Source organism: Charadrius vociferus, unplaced genomic scaffold (genome assembly GCF_000708025.1).
Source record: "Charadrius vociferus isolate BGI_N301 unplaced genomic scaffold, ASM70802v2 scaffold103, whole genome shotgun sequence".
NCBI lineage: Eukaryota > Metazoa > Chordata > Aves > Charadriiformes > Charadriidae > Charadrius > Charadrius vociferus.
In genome coordinates this window covers 4,907,338-4,932,511 of record NW_009648061.1, presented here as the reverse complement: position 1 = coordinate 4,932,511, position 25,174 = coordinate 4,907,338, and the positions used below count along the sequence as shown (strand labels likewise).

Genomic DNA, 25,174 nt, shown 5'->3' with positions numbered 1-25,174 from the left:
GATGTCATTGCTAGGGCCAGCGCATCTGGTTCAGTGAAACTGTGGCTGCCGTTCACAGATGGCTTGTTTACTCCTACAGTGTGTTGTGGTATGGAGCTGATGGGCTCCCTGTTAATTGTTTGTGGACTGTTAGTTTTCTAACTTTTCTGAGTGCTTTATCAGATGAGCTATAGTTTGGAATTTCATCCTTAGTTTCCTGTTAAGCCCTGGTTTGAGCCAGGATATTCTGGGTTGTTTTTACAGCTTAAACTTTGTTTGTTGTGTGATGCGACTACCAAAGCATCAACATGTTAAAGGCTGCTGGTATGATAATACTATTAAAGTTAGAGGGATTCTCTGGAAAACTTGATAGTCAAGAATTACCATTTTTTCTCCTCTTTATTTCAGTTGAACTCATACCACATAAGTGGAAGTGGCATATTGTCTTCAAAGAGTGTATAGTGCAGCAACGCAAGAGTAATGTGGGTGGTATGTTCATCTGAGTGCAAGTGTGCTTCTGGTTTATAATTGTGTTCATCTGCAGGTAGGCACGACTGATTTTCCTTTCTTTTAGCAGTCATCATGTGATGAGTTTGTGTGTGAATCCATCCTGGTTGATGACAGAGTGAAGATGCTTTCACAGGGAGAAACTCCTCAACTTGTATAGTTTAGATTGAATCAGGATCAAAGGAGTTTATTGATCTATTAATGACATACTTAACTGTTGGGCAGTTAATTAAACTACTGTTTAATCAGTTAATTGAACTATGTATTCAAGATCAATAGCAACAACGCAACAGATACAATACTAGGCGCTTAGAAAATGTTAATAAATACCTATAAATATTTAAACGGTGTTTTGTATTGCATTCCAAGGAATTGTCTAATTGTGGCCTCCCCTCTTCCCACAAGCACACAATCGCGCTCTTTCAAACACATGCAATCTCCTCTCAAGAAGCATGCATCTCAGGTTTACACGTGCCTTCTGTGGGAGATGCGATTGCTCTAACTTTTGTGTCTCTATGCAATCTACTAGTCCACACACCAGTGAGAAAGCTCCCTGTACGTTCACATATGTGCACCCAAATGTGGGTGGCTACTTTTTGCACCCTTTGTTGTTGTACTAGCTGGAGTGGAAGCAGCTCACAGTGTCTTATGGGGAGGATGTTCTGCCTGACCTAGGCAGAGATCACAGTGCTCTTAGAGCAACATCTGGCCATGTCAGACCACATTGTGGCTGCTGTTCTTTCTGTTGACCTCTCCTCTCCCCTTCTATTGCAAATTTTCATGCTTTTCTTATACATCTTCCCAAGCTGACTCTTTTGTTTGAAGTCTGTTGGTAATCCCCTGGCTATAATGTTGGCAGCTTGCCCCTCAGCTTTTTGTGTATAGAAGACTTCTGTGCTATGGTGTGGTCCCAGTGGAAAACTGATTATCTTTCTCCCTTTATGTGTATGTGAAAGAATGTAGTAATGAAACGCCGCTTCATCTTTATTGTTTTTCACCATTTATAGTCTGGCATTGCCACCTACTGACAAGAGAACAATTAGGGTGAAAACATAGCATGTGACAAGGATGAACTGTATTACTACAAGGATGTGAGGGTATTTAAACTGTATTTCATATAAATTGTCATAATTTGTGTGTTGTCAAATTTCTTTGAATTTCTGTTCAAAAAGGAGGGTGAAAAATCCATTTTTTTTGATTGTTTTGGGATGTGCATCTTCTTCTATGCATATGCACGTGAAGCCAGGTATTTAAATGAATTTATTTAAAACAACTGTTAAGGTAATTTAATATTTTTAGTTAATATAATGTAATCAATTTAAAGTGAAAACTATAACGGAAAATGTAGTAGAACAAAATACAGTGAAAGCCTTAAAATTTTCCAGTAATTACATTTTTCATGGAATTCATGTATGGTACAGGCACTGTGTTCTTAAGAAGCTATCACTTAGTTTTACCATTTTTGATTTACAAGTATGCTCTTAAAAAAATTCTAATAGGAGAAGCCTTCTACAATACTATGGGGAGAAATATCATGCCATATCAATAGGGTGCAGTAGTCGTCTTCTGCAGTTGACCTATGTTGGTTTTCCCTTGAGAGAAACAGGAAAAAGATATGCTTCAAATCACTGAGCCACAGGTTTCCCTAAATCAGTGTGTGTGGCTAGTACACTGAATGCTTTGTGTAGTTGAATCTGTGTGGGAGCAATAGGTGAAGTACAGCAAACTGGGCCCAGGCATGTGAAAAAAATCTCAAGTTGGGAACTGAAAGTTACTTAATTGTAATTCTAGGTATTTGAGTTCTACTACAGCTCGATAGCAGTGACAAAATATTAACAGAACATTAATTTGTAATGTATGCAGAAGAGACACTCTGCTTGTCTCTTATTCACTGCTTCTTGAAGTTGTCCTTATAGCTGTTGTGTTTTGGCTGTGTCAAAATCATGAAAGAAAACTTCTCTCATTCAAACTTTCATGGGACAGCTGAACGGATAAGGATATGCATCTCATTCATCCTGCTGCCTGCAAGATTTTGTGATGGAGTGGCATTTTATACTACAGCAAATTTCTTTGAGGTGTTTTCTTATTTTTAGGAGGAAAAAAACCCAGACCATCAGTTCTGTAGTTACACTTGTGGAAGAAGCTCCTTTGTGAAATATGAAATGAAAAACAATGTTTGTGTTCTAAAATATAGACATAGTAGACAGTAAACCTTAAAGGCATTTGGGCAAAAAATACTGATTTCAGAAAAGAAGAAACTGAGGATTTTATTTTTATTTTTTTTCTCAGATGTTATAGTTTGACTTCACCAGGTCTACATTTTGTTTTGTTTTGAAATACATCTCAGAAAAATGACCAAAGCAGTCACTGACTTAAAGTGGAAAATAAAACTTGCGAAATACAAGTAGTATTTATTTTCATGAAACTAGTTTCTCTATTGTATTGTCTACAAACTATATTCTTGAAACTGGGCATTGTCTACAAACTATATTCTTGAAACTGGGCATACTGTAATATTACTGCAATATCAAGGCAGTACAGCACATATGACCAATATTACGAGTCCTACGCAATCTGGCCAACGTAACTTCATTGTGAGAAATGGCTTCTCTTCAGAGAAATTGCCTCATTTCCAAGTTAAACACCAATACTGCCATCCTTTAAAGTATCTCCTTTTAATCGAATAAGTAAAGCAAAATCTTGCTGTTCTGCATGCAATAAATTCACCTTTTTTTTTTTTTCCTTCTTTTTATTCCTACAGTGTCTATAAAAAAAAAAAAAAAAGTGCTGTGTTTTGGGAAATGTGCTGTGATTTACAAAGGAGGTTTTTGCTCCTTTATGCAACACAAAAGGGGCAGGCAAAAGCCATAGCTGAGGAAATATGGCAGCAAGCAGGTGCCCATGGACTTGAAGCTGATATGCACTGTATAAGTGAAATGGACAAGGTGAGATACTCCATGCTGTTTTGAAAAATAGGTATTTAAGAGCTGCGTTTTTGTTCATGTGCTTGAATGATAGCTGTTAATAATCGCGAAGGCTGAGCACATGCACCCACCTAAAATATACCATCTGGTTTTAAATTTGCATTTCTTATGAATCAGCAATTTAGACCAGTACTCACAGATGCTTAGTAGCCTTCTGCCAAACGTGCATCTTTCTTTTGAATTTTCTTATTAGAACAGTAAATGAATATATCTTTGGTACCTCTTCTAACAACAGTGCAGTTTCTTCTAGAAAACTATGTATGCAGTAGTGAATGAATTCTATATTTACTGGTCAGCTCTCCTGTTGTTAGAAATTATGCTGCTTTTTTTTTTTTTCCTGTTGTTTTTGTGTTGCATTGAGGTCCTGTGTTCTATTAAGTGTGGACTTCAGCATGACCCTGAGCTTCTGTGGGGTCTTCTTGAGTTACTTAGCATATACACTCACTCTAGTTGACACTGGGTACACTCAAGGTATATTCTAGAAAGAAATAAAAAGCTTGGTTGTACTGAGGAACTGGCTTTTTATTATTTGCTGTTATCCAAGGGTCAGAATGTGAAAACCATTAATGTCTATCTGTGACTAAAAGCAATATGGACTGTAATTTCCTTCACAAAGTACTTTCAGCTCTATGTCCTCAAAACAAAAACATTTAAAAAAATCAAACAAACCCAACTTGATAGCCTGGTATTTCATATGAGATAAGCAGAAAATACCACCTAGAAAAGTTTTTTTTTTCATGCAGTTGAAAATGTGAGAAGTTTATAAAAATAATTTGGTTCCCTTTTAGCAAGTTGTTTTCTTGGGGATACACTGCATGTTAGGTAGCTGGACAGCTGCTTGTGAATGACTGTTCACTGACTGTGTAAAGAGACTTCTACACAGCCAGCAGGGAATGTGAAGATTCTCCTTATATTCTTCCATTTCATTTCTTCTGCATTTGACAGGTTTGGAGATTAGTTTCAGTTAGACGACAGGCAGGATATTTCTAGCCTGCCACTTGAATAAATCTATTTTGTCAAATTTGGCAAGACAACTCAGAACTGCAAGTTATTGATGAGGCAGAAAGATGTACTGAATTGAGAATCTGAGAATTGGGCACTGAATAAAAAAGTAATTTCTGCAGCGTTGTAGATTTCATCACTTAAGCTTTTCCTTATCCTTTACTGTAAATAAAGAGAACTTCTAGAAGCATAGGTGTAATTGGGGAGGGAAAGGCAGGGCGGCATAATGTACTGGAGCAAGAGCTTGCTTGAATTTGGTGCCCCTTGTGAAGTCCTTGGGACATGTTAGATATGAGAGTTTATTCCACAACATGTATGTTTCAGAGAGGTGTGTGTGTGTATGCCTTAGTTGAGGAAATAAGAGGTTTCTGTTTCGTCAGTTAGAAGGCCCATCTTTATGCGACTGTTGTGTATTTCTCAGACCTTGTAATCACTTAAAGGCATTGCTGTGAAGGTCTATGGATGGAATAGGTGGCTACAGAGTCAATAGTCATAATGTGATCCTGTTGTCACACAGAAATGAATGGTCAAATACTGCTGAAGTCTCAGAAACACTGGCTGTTGCCAAGTAGTGTCTCTCGCCTACATTCTTGTAGGTGAGAAAAGGTCATAAATCTTTGGTTAGTTACTGTAATAGCTTTTTATGCTTGATGAAAGACTGAAATGAAGTGGAAGTGAGGTAGGAGCAGTAAAATATGTGGCTAAAAGGAGATCATCGTGGGTCACAGTGCATGTAGTCAGCCTTGGATGAGTTATCTGAAGAAGCATGTTTGCCATGATATGTATTGCTCTGGGTAAGACATCATCTGGGTGTCTGATCCCATCCTCTTCCTTCAGCAATTTTTCATAGCTTGGGCAGTCTGCTCACTGCTGTTGTGTGTCATTGCTGTCCTCAGCTGAGGAATACTTTTGAAGCAAAGAGAAAAAATGGGATAAAGATATAATGCCAGGTGTATAGAAAGGTAGAGAGAAAAACCATGTAATTGTGTAACGTTCTTCTTGGTCTAGTGAAACATCAGACTTCTTGATAATTGACAGAAGTCAATACAGGACCTCTGTCCTTCCAGAGGCCAGGTGGGCTTGACTTTTCTTCTTAAGGAGTCTGTCCACAAACATCCAGAGGCCAGGTGGGCTTGACTTTTCTTAAGGAGTCTGTCCACAAACATTTGGCTTCCAAAAGGTCTCTTAAGTTTGCGTGGGGGAATGTGTAGTGGAGCAAGCAAGAATTTAGTGAACTAGTCATGGGTCTGTTCTAATATACTACCCTTTACTTTCCATGCTTGTATCTTTTTTCTTTTTTTTTTTTTTTTTAATGGAACATAATTTATTGTAATTTTTTGTGTGATACCAGTATGTTTCACGTAGGTCACTCCCTGTCCGTGGGATTCAAAACCCATAGCCTGTCAGGGTGCTGTGAAAGAGCATGTTGTGTGGGTGACCTGATGAACAGCACGCTACCACAGTGCTGCAGCCTGCTACTGGTGGAAAGCTGGAATAATCACAGAAACAGAACGCTTTTTACTCAAGAAGTAATAAATGGTTGCATGAGACCTGAATTTGTGGAACTGACACACAATCCCAAATATAGGTGGCTCTTGTTGACTTGGTATAATGGGAGTAGCCCCCATAAAACTGTGGGAGATTTGAAAGATCGGTGTTAGCAAAGAGGAGATAAATGAATTGGGGGTAGGGTGAAGGGGCCAAAATGGACAGATTGCAGAGCACAGTGTCTCATTATCTCACTTCAGAGCTACCTTATTCCTCCAAAGCACAGGTTTTTTTTAGTGGCAAAGACAGATGAGACCTGGAAGTTACCAGACAGAGCCAAATGATCTCTAATGGAACTTAGAAATGATCCCCACAGTTTGTACGGCCACATCTCATTACCTGTGTGGAATTACCAGGATTATGGCTAACTGCGTGATCGTGATCATATATACAAAATAGTTTTTCCACTTGACAAAGCAAATACTGTAGGAGTTGTGTATTTAAGCTGAGTGCAGTTGTGAAGTATTCTTCACACGTGTACTAGCCTGCTCAAAATGCTGCTCCTCGGTGTTTGTGTATGGGATCATAGGATAAGTCAGGTTGGAAGGGACTTCACAAAGTCGTCTCACAGCAAGGTCAGCTGAGGTCAGAGCAGGTTCCTCAGGGCTTTACCCAGTCTGGTCTTGAAAACTCCAACCAAGATTATAAATTGAATCCCCAAAATGACTGGAAAGACTTTCTGTGGTTTAATACAAGCAAGATGAAATTAAACATTTTTCTGTATACTTTTGGGGAAAGGAAGGGTGAAAGATAACATCTAAGGCCACAAATAGGTATCAAATAGCACCTTGTAACTTACTTGTTCTATTACTTGTAGTATAACCTGGAAACAGAAAAGGATCCTGTAGTTATTGTTATTTCCACTACTGGTACTGGAGACCCACCAGACACTGCCCGCAAGTTTGTAAACAAAATTCAAGACAGGACCTTGCCACCTGATCATTTTGCACATCTCCAGTACGGATTGCTAGGTGATTTAATATTTTCTCTATTATTGATTCACTTGACTGTCAGTGAATGATTTTTTGTATTTTTTTTACTTGTGATTGAGTTGTTTTGGGTTTTTTTAAGTGCATATAAAACATTTATTTTTATAACATGAATGGCTTTTCTCTGTAATGTTCTCTATGAGCAATAAAGGAAAAGTGTCACACTAATTATCTGAAGGTAAGCTACCAATTTAATTTTTTTACAGTTTAATTTTCTTTGCATAAACAAAATATGGTGTAAGCTATCTATAATTGTTGAAGTTTTAATTTTTTGTCAATACTCTATGGACTGGATGAGTTTACTTGACTTCGCAAGTAAATGGGTATTTTTGTACACAGAGGGAAAGGCAATATAAAGTGTTCTTAAAAAATAAGGTTTTAAGATCATGCCTTCCCTTTAAATTTGCAATATTTTTTAAATTTTCAATGTCACTTGTCAACAGAAGGAATATAACTTCAGGTTAAAGATTGATATGCAAAATACAAATTTGGCAAAATGCATCTGATATATCTTGAGCTGATGGTAAGGTCAGGTGTTTGGGTGTTCAGGTTGTGTTTAAACAAACTCCAGAAACTTCTGTTTGAATCTAGGTTATTTTTGCCTGAGAAGTTTAAGTTGATAGGTAAAAGAGAGGAAACTTCTAACTTTCTAGTGAGGAAAGTACCCACCAGAAGGAAAAGTGGATATATAAGTGGAAGTCTGAAATGTATGCATCATAATCATGTAGCGTTTTGAGAAGATGTTATGCTATTGCCTAGTTACACTTTACAGTTTGTGAAATGGTTAGGATTTTCATAGCTGACTGAATGCATGTATGCATACATGAAGAGAAGCGTTGTATTAATACTGATTTTTTTTGTTGTTACAGATACTGGTACAGTAAGTTACAACATGTTTTGTGATTCTAGTCTAAAAAAGTTACCAGTATTAAAGTACATTTGTAGTATCCATTTTAGCTTGTCCAATGAAGTGTTCGCTTTAAGTACCATACTTGAGAGGGAGCAGAAGTCTTTTTAAAAGAAAAGGAAAAAGAAAAAAGAGGCTGTCATAAAAGGAGAAAGGAATAGTCCATTGTTAGGTGGGAATAATAAGGGTCTAGTGGTTTGAAATTGCACACAAGAAAGGATCAGGCTGTGAAAAATTGTGACAGGATAGTGAAATTAGGTGTGGATTACTTACCGAATTTGTGAAGACAACCTAACCAGTGGTCTTTGGAATTGTTAGATAAACATCTTTTAAGGGTGAGTTATGTGTTGATGATTCCTTTTAGGGTGGGTCAGTGATTTAGTTGATCTCTTAAAATCTCAGGTCCTCCATGAACATAACCTTCTGGGTCCACTGACTTTTTAACTGATTACAAAGAGCATCTTCTTCTAACAGAACATCTTCATGACTGCTAAAGGGCAGAAAACCCAGTGCAGAGAAAATGAGATCTACAAAGAAATCTCTTATGTCTCACGTTTGTGAGGGAGGAACCATGTTTTCACCTCTACTGTGGGACAAACCCAATTTTTTTAAGGTCATCAAAGTGTCCTGATAATATGCACTTTGCTATATCAGATTCTTCTGTTTGCCTGCAAGAAAATCCTGTGTTGTCTTTGCAGATCTTTGTCTGTGTAGCCTGGGTGGCTGGCTGACTGACACGAATACTCTTTCCTTGAATTTGCTAGGTCTGGGAGATTCAGAGTACACGTTCTTTTGTAATGGTGGAAAGACAGTAGACCGACGACTTCAAGAACTTGGTGCCCAGCACTTCTACAACACAGGATTAGCAGATGATTGCGTAGGGTAAGGGCTGAATAAGTTTGGATTTTATTTCTTCAGCATGCAATAATTACATGTGAATTTGGCTAAACATTCTGAGCCTTTGAAATCAGTGGGACTTGAATACTCAGCACCTCACAGGAGTGAGTCCTGTCCGAACACAGTATGCCTTTTCATTCTCAATTGCCATTAAGTAAAACTCCAGTTTTAAAGTGTGAGCAAACATCTGTAATGCCTGGAAAAATTGAGAGTATTTAGCAGTTATAGAAATCAAATAATTCAGAATAGGTGGAGGAATTTAAAAATGTAGTCAGTTATTGTTCAAGAAGGTGTTTTTCTTATTGCTGTAGAGGAATTATGTAAGAAAGCAGCTCGCTCCCTGTTTTGTAGCTCTGTCTGGCCGGTAGGCTGCAGTCTTGGCTTATTTATTTTCAACTGGAGATTATATCAGTTCTGTGCGTGATGATACGAGACAGTTGAATGCAAACATTACCATAACCATAAAACTTATATCTTGTGTTCTAAAATAATAAAAATGGAACATTAGTGTAAGCTATTGATGTTGCTGTTGCACAATGAATAGTTGCATATTTTACTACCATCCCTTCAACTTCCTCTTATAAAGTTCAGCATAGGAAAATAAAAATGAGAAATGAAGAAGAGCAAGGCTGTTATATGCTTTAGAGTCCTTAAATTTACACAGTGGTAATAACTAAATGAAAATATTGTTTTAACAAAAAAATTGTCGTGGTAACAGCTGCAGATATATATATTAAAAATGGAAATGAATAGTATTTTTAGCTTTTGTTGTCTTTTCATTATTTGTAACTTAACAGTCCAGTAAGTCACAATAACTCGTCCATTCCTTTCTCCTTTTTTTTCTCCTTCCTTCCCAGTTTGGAATTAGTGGTTGATCCTTGGATTGATGGACTTTGGCTTGCCCTCAAGGAAGTGTTTCTATTGCAGAAAGAAAAAGAAGGCATGAGCAGCGATGTAGATGCTGTTTCTGGCTCCCTCTCTGCAGCCCCCCACATTGTGCATGAACTAAACTTAAGCTCTGAAGTCCAAAACTTGAAGCTAGAAGATGAGGGAGCAAAGAGTTCTGATGTTCTGACACAGAAACTGGTTGACATCAATCTTGTGGCTTCAGCTGGAGACACTGAACCTTCACTTGTTCGTTCTGTCCCTCCTGTCTCTCAGTCTGCTCTTAATATTCCCGCCTTGCCACCAGAATATATAGAGGTGCAGTTTCAGGGCACCCATGGTGAGGTAAGGACTTCACTTTGAACCATGAAAGCCACCAGCTCTGGTAGCAGCATGAGTGTATACTCCTACATGTGGCTCAAAAGAGCAAGTGGATACTTATATAAAGGAGATAGGTCCCTGAACGCTGGAGGTTTATGAATTGTAAGTGAAAGGTCCATTTATATTGTGAAAACATAGTTACCACCATATGAGTTATGGACACTTATGTCAAAGTATAATTTAACTAAATAGTAATTTGGCATTGCAATCCCGGGAATGGAAGAATTAAAATCCTCAGTGGCTTATGTTAGGATGGTAAAAACAACTTCCTGTACAAAGGAGTATAGTACAGTTTCTGTTAAATTTTTAGTACTTGCAGAATGCCTTGAGAGGGTATAAAATTGTTCAAAATCTTGCTGCATATTTCGTAACAGAGAAACTTGTCATTGTAAAAACATGATCATAATTTTACTATTGGAAATGGAAGATGAACTGTAGATCAAAAGCGAGTGAGGTTTTCCTATGACACCATATTGAGCAAAGGCCTGCTGTACGAAGAGAAGTATTAGCATGAGCTGGGAATCATCTCCAGTTGGTATATTTAGTGTTCAAAATGAACTGGAAAGTGTGACTCAAACTTTACTGGTTCCCCGCCAAAGGGCAGACGTTTTGGTTATCTGTGCGAGGGAGCGGTGAGGGATGGATGCCCTTTAAGGGACAGGGAGCCAGGAGCTGGGTGTGGTAGCACAGGCAACCATGTTCCCTGATACCCAAGCAACGCAAGCCAGGAGATGGCAGCCAGGATCAGCCAAAAGTGGAGATCATCAGGCAAGTTTGTGGGAATGAGGCAGGTCTGGGGCCAAGCCAGGAAGTTGGTTTGCAGATTCAGGCCTGGATCAACAGCATCTGTGGCCAGCATGGTTGTGGCTGAGCTGCTGACCATTACTCCTGTGATATAGCTGAGGTGGGGACTGAAGACCCTGGCCTGGAACTATTCTTGGTGCCCATTAACAATTCTTGGGGCACATTTTCACCTGTGTAGAAATGTGGCATAACATGATGCTGTTTTGTAGTGTGGAGTTTGATGATTAGCTCTACATTTAACTGTGGTTTTAAAAATTCCTCTTATAAAGTGCCTGTAATAATAGTCCCATTTGCACCCCAAAGTTTTAATTTGTAAATCTGCAATGAAGTTTTTAAATAGCTTTTATTCTTATTTCTTATGTCCATTCTGTACACCAAGTAATCCTTCTATTAGGCAGGACTTTTTTGGGTTTTAACATAAATACCATTCTCTAATTGGTGGTTTTCAAGGCAGCTCTTGAAAAAGGGAATAGCTAGCTGCATTTGATAGTAGTTTAGGCCCATTAGACTGTTCAAGCCTATTAACTTTTTATCGTTGAATATATGCCTGTTACTGCTTGGATGTGATTTTTAAAACAGAGCAAAACACTGTAGGTATATAGGAGATTCATGTTGTTCCTCATTGTTTTGAATTGTTTTCTAAGATTGTTTCAAAAAAACCCATACCAACACTAATTCCTGTATGTCATAGTAAGCTGTCATTCAGCTGACTTGCATTTTTCATGTAAGTTTTCTTGTCTTCTTTTTCAGAATCCGCATCTGTCTTCACTGATTTCAGAGGGAACAACCTTTGAAGTGCCAGTTACAAACGCAGTTCAGCTCACTAGCAAAGATGCAATAAAAACTGCATTGCTCTTAGAACTGGATATTCAAGTAAGTTAGTGACGACTTTTTCTTTAGTGGGTTAAAATAAAGGGTGAAATGCGTGTGTGTTTTATAAAATAACTGGGGGGAAAATTATTTATTTGACTGTCCAAAAAGAAAAAATAATTCCCTGTACAACAGGATGTCAGCTTAGGCTGATCCATTTTGTAAATGCAAAGCTTGATTTGTTCACTGAAGCATATGACTCCTTGGAAGTCAAATCAGAAATAAATTGTCAAATTAATTTCTTAGTTGTTCCATAGATATTGTATGGACTGAAATACCTTTTTGAAGAGAATTTACAGTGGAGAAGGGCAGGCAGGGAATATTGAAAATTATTAAACTTTAAGTTTTTAAGAGTACGACTTGAGAAATATTCAGAAACTGTATAGTAAATTGTGACTGTTCCTTATGGTAGGTAATCTACAGAAGTAATAATTTGACTAGTATGATCAAGTGATAAGAATTGTTAGTTCTCAAGCACTGTCTCTGCCTCTGGCATTCAGTTGCTCTGACTTGTTAACGTAATACTCAAACTGTCAACCTCTGTTACCCTAGATGTAAAAACTGGTTTAGTTTATTTAGGGAAGATAATATTTTGCATACTGGCTTGAAGATAAAAGGCAGAGAGCAATTGATATTACTTAACATATCTCCCTTTAAAGATTTCTTGTTGCTTTGGAGCAGTTTTCCAAATTTGTAGAGTTATGCCTTTAGGATATCGTGATTTTTGGCACTGACTTTTATTGGATTCTATTAGCCTAATCTATGTCAATTTCCATAGGACATCTTTTAGTCTTGGTTATAAATAGAGCCTGTTTAAAGTTTTGAGCAAGTTAGTCTCTGAGCTAACATGGGTTTTTTGCATATATTTGTATGTATTCATATATCCCGTCATCAGCACGCACTGAAAATTTGAACACATTCTTAACAGCCTGTATATGCAGGTCACCTCATCTGATGCATAAGAGAAACTTAATGATGAAAGTATAATTCTGTATGTTTCTACAACAGGCAGAAGCTTGAGTAGGGTTTTAGCAGTTGGGCACAAGAACCTCAGCCAACTAAGTATAAGTTAGGTCTTAAGATCTGAGGTGCCTTTTAATTTTCACTGCGCTCTTCACTTCCTGTTTTTCTTTTTTCCTCCAGAAAACAAAAACAGTGGGGTCATTTCAGTCAGGAGTTCATCAAATAGTTTAACCAACATATTTTCTTTTAGTGATAATGTATCTCTATACAAAGTTGCATTAATTATGAGGACTTCATTTCTCTGCTCTTCTCAAACCAGAAAACAAAGTACCTCAGTAATTAATGATCTGGGCTCATTATATAACACATCCTCGTAATCCATATTTATTTTTCTTCTGTTTAAGCTGCTCAGCAGTTCTTATTCAAGCGTCCAAATTATTTAAAACGGATAAGGAAAGATTCTTCTAATTAGTGAGGTTAAACCTGAAAAGAAAACATGAGTGTTTAGTTTCTGATGTGGTCCAAACAGTGAAGTGCTAGTACAGAGTAAAAGAACATATGACTTCATGTGACTGCGATAGTGGGAAGATTGCTGCTGTTAGGAATGGGGATGCTGTTGGTCTTGGTTTATGATACAATTTAATAAAAATGATCTCATATTTTAAAACAGGATACAGTCTTTGACTACCAACCTGGAGATGCCTTTTGTGTAATATGTCCCAACAATGTCAATGAGGTGGAAGAACTTCTTCAACTCTTGGGACTTTCTGAAAAAGGAGAGTATTTCGTTTGGGTAAAAGTTAAGGAGGGCACTAAAAAGAAAGGTATGGTGTGATGCATTGGTCATGAACAAATACTCCTCTCTGTGTTGGTAGTAGTTGCTATGCATACTTGTGAACATTTTTGTCTTTAGTATTGGGACACAGCTGTCATTTCATGGAGGCATGTTGGAAGTCACAGAGATGGGTTAAAAAAGAGAGGATGCATAGAATGCTGCTGCTGATTTTACTATAGATGAGTTAGCTTCTGACTGGGAACTTAAGCCTGGCATTGGTGTTCATCCATCTCATTCTTCCTCTGTGCTCTTTCATGTTTATGGAGATGAGACTTTAATCACATAACCTAACAATCCCCCACTTGAAAGTAAAATCTCTCCTTGCACAGCACTTCATGTCAATCTGTTTTACAACCTAAGAGGGCCACACTCCTGAAGCAGAAGACTTAGTGCTGCTGAAAGGTGCCTTTTAAGGGGCTTGTAGTTCTATGTGGATCTGTTCTGCTGAGTCTTATGATCCTATGCCTCAGAAAGCAGGTGAACCTAGCTGCAGGTTCAAGGTATGCCCATATACCTGCACCTGTGAGAATTACTCTTCACTTGCCTTGCAGTTCATGTCTTAATGGTGCTGCTGAGTTGTGCCTTTAGTTCTGTAGGATGGGGTAGGGCTCTTGATTGTTCCAGTCTATGGGTAAATCAGATCCCATGGTGCGATTCCCTGCATGATTGAAGGCAACACAACTTGTCCCTTGAGTATGAGATGTAAATGGACCCCTGTTCTTGGAATTGGCAAGTAACTCCTTTGTTAACGAGGTGAGTTTACATGACAGGCCTTGTAACATCGTATGGGAAGTCCAGGCCCAGCTGATCCCGATGCTTCACCCCCACTGCAGTAACTAACCTCTGCTGGGAGGGGTCACCGATTAAATTTGGAGCAGAGCCAGTGTCAGTTACAGCCTGGTCCCTGCACTGGTCTGGCTGTTATTCAGCCCCACTGCGCTGAACACCCTCCCCCTGCACCACCCCTTTTGGGGAGCCCTCATTGTCCTTGTTCTTTGGGGACAGACTACCCCAAATGCACCTGTTTCTTCCAAAAATAAAAAATAATGTCCCAGGAGGGGCCCAGCTTTTGAACAATCATCTCCCTTTAGATCAGGGCTGGTCCTGAGCACACTCAAGCTGAAGGCAGTGTGACCCCATCCAGGGCCCAACCATTGTGTATAGGCAAGCAGCAAGAGATTGGGTGGTGGGGGAAGATTTCACAGGTATGCTTCTTCTGCTGTTTACACTATTTACAGATTTTACAGAATCAAGCACATTTTCAAAGGAATCAATTAAAAAGGAAAGGTATAGTGAAGGAGGAGGTAATGGAGAACCAAAAGCATCAGATCTTCATAGGAATGTGGGCTTGAAATTTTGTCCCTCCTGAAGGCCAGTAGGTTTTTCTGTGAAAATCAGAGGCCTGCTACCTGGCTGCATAAAATTTTAATCTCTGTAAGTTAAAGACAGTGTCAGCAGTATGTTTGAAGTGAAGGTCTCTGTGAATAGGCACAGCGAGATATATGCCTACAGTAATTCCCTTTCTTCTATGCTGATACTGCGGGAAGGACGTAAAGCTGCCTTAACAGGGCAGTTTGAGTTCATCAGTGTCAGAGCACTTTCCATGTGGAACAGAGCCTGTATAACCAAGTAAACATAGTTTAGCCCCTGATTGTTTTTGTATACCAAAAAACTTGTCCTTCCAAGGCAAAGTTGGTGAAATAATTGAGTGAAACTTGGAATTTCAGTGCTCTCATCCTATGTGTAAATTAGCCAGGTTATTGCATCTCTGGCTGCCTAATGTAGCACTAATCAGGGAAAAAAGGTGAAATTACGTGTTGTTTATGCAGCATTTTGCCATATCTTGTATGTAAAATGACATGGCTTTTTGTGAATCTTAATGAATGACAATGAAAAGGAAGATCATAGCACTGGTTTGCAGCACAGGGAATCAAAGTTCTTGGTTCTGCTCTTGAGTCTGCTGGGTGACCCAGAGCAAGTCACGCTGACTTCTTACGCTTGCCTTAGATACTTGGCCAGGACCTAGCAAGTTGCTGCCGATCCACTGATCTCTGATCATAGCTTGTACACTGACTTGAATCAACTGTAATTACGAAGTTAAATGGTTTAGGAACAAACCTAAATTCATTTCTTTGGAGCTGTGCTGGTGAACAGAGACTCGTTAAGTTACTATAACTTAATTACTTGCTGTTGCTAATCTGTACCAAAGAATTCAGCAGTATAATGCAGCTTTGCAATTCCTAGCAATGTTCCAGAGTTGCTTTCCTTTTAATATGGTTGTCTCTTAACTGCATTCACATTTCTGAGGAATTTGTAGTAACTGTTATGGTTGTGGGCTTACTGAATGAAGAGAACTGGAAAATGTGGGAGAAGAGAAGAGCATGAACCACAGACTGTGCTTCTGCTGCGTCTTCAAGATTTACTGGCAATTCCACTGAATTTTGTTTACAACTTCTCTTTGTTCAGTCTATGAATTCTTTGATGAAGTAGATGAGATGGTACAAAGTCTATACTGGATTTCTGTAGTTGTTTTTTTGTTGTATGTATGAGCATCCTGAGAAGAGGATTAAGTACTTCTTGTAACATGCTTGTCAGCACGTTCAAGAAAAGGAAGTTTATATAACATGAAAATGGATGCTTCTTTCCTGCATTATGTTTATGACAATCCTCTTATCTTCTAAAACTAAATTGTGTTCTTTGTAGCAAGGATTCAGTCAAGTAATGCCGATACAAAGAGATAATTTAGCAAGTTATAGTTATATTCTTGGAGCGAAATTCTGTAGTATTAAAGGGCTCTTGAGCATGGAAAAATGCATAGTAAGAATCAGTTGCTAGATGTCAAAGCCAAGAAACATCGTCAAGAGAAATCCCAACATGCAAGTCGGGTATGTAAGGAAGCAATTTGGGAGCTGCAGAGCTTATTAATTAAAGGTGTTTTGTCACATAAATGCTGTATATTGCTTTTGGGGTTAACTTAGAATAGCCACTTTAGCATGAGGCTGATAAGCCTGGCTGCACCCTAGCTGACTCCATGAAGGGATAGATGGGATGTCATTATACCTCCTTCCCAGCAGTGGAACCTGTAGAGAGTACAGGAAGGATTATTTGCCTGTACAGAAACTCCTTGGATCTGCTGAGCCTCAGAAGCTGCAGCTTGGCACTGGCTGCATACACCTTTGGTTAGATCATTACAAAACTTCAGCGTGTTCTGATTTTCAGGAGTGCTTATTGATGGAGGGGGGAAAAATGTGGATGTTCCTTTTCCTGGTGAGCATTCCTCTGAATTTCTTCAAGTTGGAAAGTGGCAACAAAGCCTTGAGTGGTTTAGCAATGAAATCTGTTTGAACACTCATGTATTATACCCCTCTGTTTCCTAGTTTCCTGATAAATTTTGACTGTTCTATGGAAAATTGTCATTGATACTTGATTGGAATACTCTCTTGCTGTTTAGTGTATAATTTCCACTAACTAGCTGGGGTTCAAACATACAGAATTGAATGCAGTTTAGCTCTCTTGTCTTTTTTGAAGGAACAAGCACTGTGTGGTGCCATTTTTGGATGTTAATAGATGCACCTTTTTTTTGTTTATTTCTCCCACTGGACTAGGAGCAACTTATCCACAACACATCCCTGAAGGAAGCACTCTGAAATTCATTCTAACCTGGTGTCTGGAAATAAGAGCAATTCCCAAAAAGGTTTGTCCTTTTAAAGATAAATCCTTAGTAATTCTATGCTGTATGGGCTCTTACAGGCATATCCTTTCTTTGTTTGTAGTTACCATGTTTCTTGGAGAATAAGGCTTGTCAGTTTGCATGCTGCTGGTTTTACTTTATTGTGAGAAATTTCACTTCTGGTACTTTTTCTGGCACACTGAGAAATACTGAAATCTCTATTCCTGTTGTGCAGTACCTTGATTCATAACTATTCTGGAAGTAAATAGGAAAGTATTAGATATTTGGTGCCAGATGACTGGAAGGCTGACTGAACCTGGCACCATAGGCATTTTAGAGAAGTCATTCTTTCTAATCAGAGGGATCCATATCTGTCAAATTTTGTTACTGAAAATATGCATATTGCTCTATGCAGACATGCCATAATGTCTTTTAAATTATTTTTAAGCTTTTCTTTAGCATTTCAGTAACCTGGCAGAATTCGAAGACAGATTTTTGCTTGTATGCTATTTGTTCTCACAAGATGTGAATGTTATTTTCCTTTTATTCTGTGCCTGCAAAAAACTGGAAGCTTGCAACTAGAAATGCGTGTGTATTTCTGGTATTGTCAAAACACATTTTAAAGATAACTTCGTATGAAGGATATAGTGAAACGGTTGGGTCTCTGAGGGAAATCAGTTTTTGGAAGGACCTTTTCACTCAATTTAGTGGATTTAGCAGCAGAAGAGAAGAGAATCTTCCAATTGTTTCAACCTTTTCAAAACTGCATTTAACGATTTTGAAAATTTGTGTCAACAATAAGAGTAGGCAGAGAGTGCTGGCTGGGGAATATCACCCAAGCCAGTTCTTATAACCTGTCTGCTTTATTACCTGTTCAGTGTAGAATGTCCTTTATGTAACTGCATACTCAAAACTGCTGTCTGGAAGCTCAGTGTTTGAGTGTGCTCAAATTACTTTCCATGTATTCTTTTGTGTAGAGTATGTTATCTGATTGCACTTGGTGTTTTGGATCACTTTTCTTTTATGCACCCACCTATTTCCACCTTGCTTTTGGAAAAAACCTTGTAACTAGTTACATCTGATTTTTACTTTATCTTACAATACTCAATTTAATTTTCCCTTAAGAAAAACTTGCAGTACTGTTATGGAGGCATAAAGTATGGAATAAAACACCACAGTGACATTTACATGACTCATTAAATACCATACTTTATTTACAGTAATACCTCTTCTAAGACTTTTTATTATTCCTTTCCCACTTTCTGTAACTTAGCAAATCGTGTTTTGTCTTGAATTAATTTGTGTTATGGGGCTGTGTACTTAGCTAAAGTGCAAATACATAAATAAGAAAACCTTTCATAAATTTGAGATTTATCAGGGAATGGGTTGTGCCTGTTTGCCTGTTTATTTGTTTCTCTCCACTCGGGATAAGTAGGATTTTCTGACCTGCTAACTTGTCCCAGACATTGGAGGAGCAGCCAAGAAAAACAAAACCAAAACCCAACCCCAAAAGGAGAAGTAAAGTGCAAATTTTTCATAGTAGGTGAAAGTGTGCATTGGGAAATAAAATGTATTATCCATTAACCTGTCAGGTGACTGCTTCATGTCCCCAGGCAACCCAAGTTTTTCCCACTTTTGTGACGATTTTCCCAAATGGACAGGGTTTTTTTATCTTCCACTCTTACTTCTCTGCAGGCATTTTTGCGAGCTCTTGTAGAATGTACCAGTGATGCGGGAGAAAAACGGAGGCTTCAAGAGCTTTGCAGCAGACAAGGAGCCGCTGATTACACACGCTTTATTAGAGAGTCTAATGTTTGCTTGCTGGATTTACTTCATGCTTTTCCAAGCTGCAAGCCTTCACTTAACCTGTTAATTGGTAAGTGACTGATTTAGACTTAATTAGGCTTCATTTCTGAAAATGCATCAGACTAAACGTTCAGTCTCCCAAAAAAGGGGAATAACTGTTCCGTTAACTGCCTTAGAAATATTGTAGTATTCATAGTGATGAAACTCAAACTATTTTTGGAGAATAGAGCTCTGTGTGTGCAATCTTCGGCCTTCATTCTGCAAACGCTTAGGTGTATACCTGTGCTTCACTTGACTCTGGATTGCTCCTGTGTATAAAAAAAAAAGTAGCATAAGGTGTTTACAGGATTAGGGTCAGTTACTCCACTGTATGTTTTCTGGCATTTGATGTACCCAATTTTGCTTGTTGTCACCATTCCCCACCACGCTGTTCACTTAGCGATATGTCTGTCTCCTTTTAATGTGCCCTTCTCCTCAGCCATAATGTGCAGTCTGCATGCTGCGGCAAGTTATTCCTTTCAAGACAGGTATCTATGTATGTATTTGTACATATGTAAGTAGATATAAATGTGTGTGGGGGAGGGTGGTATATATATTTATGTAGTGGGTTTCTCACTGAAAAAATGCCCAGTAAACTCCTGTCTCAGTTACTGTTTTGAGGGGTTTTTTTAAAGCTATGATTTCAAAATTTACATAGGTATTCATAGTGGTTTCAAACTGAACTGGCACATCTGCTTCTAGGACATTATATATAGGAAACTTTCAATCAAGCAATTCCTATTCTGAGAGCTTTTGAACCCTATAAAGTGGTCTTAGATGAAAGGTAGAGAAAACTAAATTTCAAGCTTCACTTTGTCCACTAGCTACTGGCATCTCTTCTGTGCACCTTACAGTTATTTTTAATTGACCAACAACCCCATACATTAACTGTTGTGGCCTCATTCTACAGTATCTCTAACAGATGTTTCACAAAGTCTAAAAACCATTCACACTTAATGGCTTATTTCTGAGACACAAACATTGAATGTTAATAGAGTAAAACTACAGTTAAATTGTAGTATGCTTGTAACCTGTTCTAGTGTCAACACTCGTTATATGGTATTTTCATTTTCATTTGGGGGTCTCGAACAATAAGTGATGCTTTTATTTTTATTTTTTTTAAATTTTTCAGAACATCTTCCTAAATTACAGGCCAGATCCTATTCAGTGTCAAGGTAATGAAATATTCAAATTATATCTTCTTGGTTATTTAGTTTGTTTTTTTTTCTCGTGTGTGTATGTGCATACGTTATGATCTAAAGAAGAAAGAGGAGTGAAGGATAAAACCTGAGGAAAAAGTGATTGTGTCCCTGTTGCAAAAACACCCCATGGTTTGACTATTTCAAACAACATTGTTTTGAGTGTCTGGCAAGACTTTGATAGGGTTCTCCAGAACAAGCTTACACATGTGTGAATCTGATAGACAGGAATTTGCATTCCCTTCTGTAGGCACTGGCCTCTGAGTCCAACCTTAAGATGTTTTATAACTATATATAAATATCATGCAATTAACTGAACACTGCTGACTATATATAAATGTCACGCAATTAACTGAACACTGAGAATCTTGACTCAAGTGAGGTGGTTTGGGCTGCAAGTGGATTTTCTGTAAGGTTATACAGCTCGCTCTCAGGTTTTTTGGTTTGTTTTTTTTTAATACTTTTATTTTTACAGTTCAAACTTATATCAGCCAGGAAGACTATGTTTTGTGTTCAATATTGTGGAATTTCCTGCCTGTCCCACTAGACCAGTCTCACGGAAAGGGGTATGTACAGGCTGGCTTGCTGAGTTAGTTGCACCTCTACTGCACACCAGTAAAAACACTCTGGATACAAAAGGAGGAAGCCCTTCAACTGCAAAGGTACAAATATTAGATCTAAACTCCTTAATTATTAAATTTATACATTTGAAACAACTGCAGGTTTCTTTGTTCACTGCTGTAATGTAATGCTGGTGTTCTGGCGGTATGCATCTTCATTTTGCAGTTCTACCTTCCTTGTAAGTTTACCCTTCTCTGTGTAACACGTTTGGAATTTCATTGTTGACTTGCTAAACTCAGATATCCACAGATAAAGTAAAACATGAGCAGTGAAACTTCCCATTGCTGAAAGGCCAGAGTAATTTCCCAACCCACTGTAGTCTTAAGCGAGTCTTGGAAGATGCTTTCATGGACCATACCACTGTGCAATTAAATGATTATGGCTGTTAGTGTTGTAGGAGAGAGGCACTTGATCACTTCCAGGTGGCAGATAAGAGGGGAGAAATCATAAACTTTCTACTTCTTGTCAGGCCTCACACAGTTTGCAAAACCAAGTTATTGAATGTGACACAGAGGACAGTCGTCTTTGGTATTTCTGATATGCATCAAAGATGGTTTGGCATAGTGGGTATTAGAAGGTACTTTTTTTTTTTTTCTTCTTTTCCTTTCGTGGCAGAGAAACTATGTAATTAATCAGTCTCAAAGTTATTAGGTGTAAGCTAATTATTAAAAATTTGGAATTCTACTATATAATTAATATGACAAAAGAACTACTGCCAGTGTAATCTATATTTGATGGAGAAAAATGAACACAAGCATAGAATTTGGTCCCAAAAAACTGTGCCAATAATTCAAGATGTTGGTCTGTCAAAATGGAAGGAAAACCCACACAAGTTATCTTAATTTTTTAAAATGAACACAAAACCCAAACTGATTAATATGTGCATCATATATCTTATTCCAGTATTCACATTTGCTCTTTATTTAAAATATAATTGATTTGCAATATATTAAAGATTAAACATGAAACAGAGGTGGAATAAAAAGAGGAAAAAAAAGGATTATTACAAAATGAGTCTGAATAAAGTTCAGAACTATTTGCATCTGCTGCAAAAGATAGAATTCAGTATAGATAAATGTACAACAATACACACAGATTGCAGAAATACGTGGAATGCCAATGCAAAATAGATGAGTGTGATCTTATGCAAAAATACCTTAGATTAATTGAAAACACTTTACAGTATAAATGTGTTTGCCATTTTTAGTATTTTTTAAAGGAATGGCCAGTTTGGAATTGTTAATAGAGAAAATAACCTCCTAACTCAAGTGTGGTTTGAAGAATAAGTATAATAGAAATACAAATGTTGCCCCCTGCAGCAAGAATTACACTATTTTTTATCATCATCAAACCAGAAAAATAATTGTTTAACATTCTAGTATCTATAGTGAATTAAATGATAAGAAATGAGTAGTGCTAAACCACTCAGGTTTACAGAGCAAAGTTTAAATAACTTGTTTTTTCTTCATTCCTTCCTTAAACTTGAAATTAAATTCAAATCCTTTCATAGTAAATATGCGCAATAAACTGGATGTTTGCTTATGACTTTAATGGATGAAGCTCTGCTATGGCTGCTGCTGAGTCTTGAATAATCTGTTAAAGAATTAAAAAAAGTCATCTCTCATTTTCTAAACATTATGTTAGCCGTGCCTCAGAGAACAGTTGTGGCACTCCTATGAAAATCACATTTAGACTTCTAATTCTGATCTTCAAATCTGTGTTTGAAAAGGGTTTCTCAGCGGAATGATATAAACCATTTCTCAAGGTCTTTGAGAAGTTATCTGCCTCCCCTCACCCACATGCGTTTTTGGACATCATGCCAAACTTTTATGAAAATTAAGAAAAGAAACTCCGTATCAGTAGGCTTCAATTTGCTATAAACAAATCCTTACCTCCACTGGAATATTTTTAGATTTTTAGTTTGAGTTGCCTATCATAGCAATGAGCTTTGCTTCCCTTTGAGTACCAACACCAATTCCATGAATTTTGTTAACAATATTCCTCAAATTTATGGTGTGGTCAACTTTCATACTCAGAAACTCACGTTTGTGTGGTTTTGCCTAGTTTTTCTCCTGACTAATTAATAGGTCTGTAAGTATTGTGTGTTTTATTTTCAGAAACTCATGTGGAATTTTATTCCAGATGTCTGTATGGCATTAAAAATAAACTCTGGAGGTCAGGATTTGAAAGGGTGTGTGTACACATACACTATGTAAATATCCTAAAGGTTTGAAAACGTTCATAGCATTTTCACTGCTTTAAAATATCCTTCAATTACATTCTATTTAATTTCATTTTAGATATCTATTTTTGCTCGTCCAAACAATGCTTTCCACTTGCCTGCAGACCCATCCGTCCCATTCATGATGGTTGGTCCGGGAACAGGAATTTCACCATTTATTGGTTTCCTACAACATAGGTATGTACCAAATTGTTACCTGGAAAGCAGCTTTTTTATGTTGAGGAAAGCGTGGCCTCAGCTTTTGAGTACAAATATAGTTAGGTTTTTTTTTTCCTTTTTAATTTTTGTCACAGTGGTATGCCAATTAGAAAGTGTCATTAGTTTTAAATAAGTAGTACTTGTTTGTTTATTTGTTTTTCACATGAGTAAAACTTACACTTTCATCTGACTGTATTTGATATCTGTAGTGGATATATAAGGAATTGGGCGAGTTGCAGAAACAGTAATAAGAAATTAAATCTTTTATGTGCGTATTGCTCATGGAAGCCCTGTAAGTGGTTGGTAGTTGTTATAAACAGTATTGATTGGCTTAACTTTGATATTCAAAATTGATTTCCTTCAGGAGTGACATCTATATTAAAAGCCTGGGCATGCTGAATGTCAGGTTTTCCCCCACATTCCCCTATTTCTGTGTGTTTACACATTTTGATGTTTTAAGATCAGGAGCTTGACACTTGAACCCTCAAGTGAGCAGTAATCTTGGGTTTTGTGGGTTTGTGTTTGAGGGAAGGTAGATCCCTTTGTTTTCCTTCCATTTCCAGCAACATAATTTTTCAAGACTCAGAGGTGCTTGTTCAAAAGTGACAGGTACCTCATCACCAAGAATGTGTAAAAAATGATCATGTGGAGCAAACAATGAATGGGAAGAGTGGAATATTTGGGCAGGAATGGTTGCAATTTTTAGAGGTATCCAACACATCTTGTGTTGTTCCTACGTGATTCATTTGTTCCAGCAAGATGATGGAGTTTATTGCATCCTGTAACAATTATTTTAAAACCATTTAATTTGAGAGAAAAGTGAAATTTTGACATGATGTTTCTGACTCCCTGCTTTTGCTTTAACCAAATCATTAGTACAAACCTTACTCTCCTTAATTTAACCCTCAAATAGAGCTTTATCTCTCAGAAGTATTTTTCATTTTATTTTAAAGGATTCATAGCATTTCATAAGCATTTTACCAATGATAAATAAAATCTTTCTCTCAAAATATAACTAGAAAGTTGCAGCCAAAACCCCTATAAAGTAATAACTTCAGCATTATTTCAAGAAAATGCAATAACTCTTATGAAGATGTAGTAGTAAATAGATTGTTATTCATAAAGCCTTCAGGTTTCTACAGCTAAACGGGAAGTGTGCTAAAAATGCTTCGTGCTGAGTTTGCCTAGGTGTTTTGACCGGGCTTCCAGTGAAGGATGAAGGGTAGTGATCTCCTTATTCAGCAGTCAGGATTGTTTTGAGAGATGTTTGGATGTGTCACACTTGGCTATTCCAATATGAAACTGTGGCCAAAAAAAAAATAATCTGTCTTTGAAGTTGATTGATTCTGAGCTGGGCCAAAAGTGAGTACTCAAGAAAATCAGAGAAGAAGGGCTTGACTGTGATTTACCTTATGCTGTTTCACATTTCTGCCAATACAGAGGTTTATTAAAGCGCTACTTTAAATGAGAATTAGGTTATGGGCATTTTAGATTCTGCATTTGCTAAAACATGATTGGATTTATATACTATCAATACATTCTTCTTATTTGGTCTGTTTAGGCAAAAGCTCAGAGAAGAACATACAGACTGGGAATTTGGAGAGACATGGCTGTTTTTTGGTTGTCGGCATCAAGATCGAGACTATTTGTTCAAGCAAGTTTGCTATTTAACATTAATTTTGTATTCATGAGAGAATGCTTATCTCGGAGTCATTACTAACAGTTTTTATTGCCTTTCAGAGATGAGCTCAGATGTTTTCTTGAAAATGGCACGTTAACTCATCTTAAGGTTTGTTTCTCAAGAGACTCTTCAACTGCAGAAGTAGCCCTGCCAAAATATGTGCAAGA

The 25,174-nt window shown here is 37.6% G+C and overlaps 1 protein-coding gene across 1 annotated transcript in view; it reads left to right on the top strand.

Annotated features, from left to right (window-relative positions):
- Nucleotides 1-3,253: 3,253 nt before the first annotated feature.
- The window catches only part of MTRR (5-methyltetrahydrofolate-homocysteine methyltransferase reductase), a 23,068-nt gene continuing 1,147 nt past the window's right edge, over nucleotides 3,254-25,174 (top strand). Inside the window, exons 1-13 of the mRNA XM_009883756.1 lie at nucleotides 3,254-3,431; nucleotides 6,838-6,991; nucleotides 8,681-8,798; nucleotides 9,671-10,043; nucleotides 11,634-11,756; nucleotides 13,387-13,540; nucleotides 17,157-17,245; nucleotides 18,917-19,097; nucleotides 20,199-20,241; nucleotides 20,741-20,927; nucleotides 23,187-23,305; nucleotides 24,888-24,980; nucleotides 25,067-25,174. The exon at nucleotides 25,067-25,174 is cut by the window's right edge and continues 40 nt beyond it. Coding sequence (XP_009882058.1) covers nucleotides 3,288-3,431; nucleotides 6,838-6,991; nucleotides 8,681-8,798; nucleotides 9,671-10,043; nucleotides 11,634-11,756; nucleotides 13,387-13,540; nucleotides 17,157-17,245; nucleotides 18,917-19,097; nucleotides 20,199-20,241; nucleotides 20,741-20,927; nucleotides 23,187-23,305; nucleotides 24,888-24,980; nucleotides 25,067-25,174 — 1,886 coding nt within the window. The 5' untranslated portion in view covers nucleotides 3,254-3,287. The remainder of the gene's footprint in view (nucleotides 3,432-6,837; nucleotides 6,992-8,680; nucleotides 8,799-9,670; nucleotides 10,044-11,633; nucleotides 11,757-13,386; nucleotides 13,541-17,156; nucleotides 17,246-18,916; nucleotides 19,098-20,198; nucleotides 20,242-20,740; nucleotides 20,928-23,186; nucleotides 23,306-24,887; nucleotides 24,981-25,066) is intronic.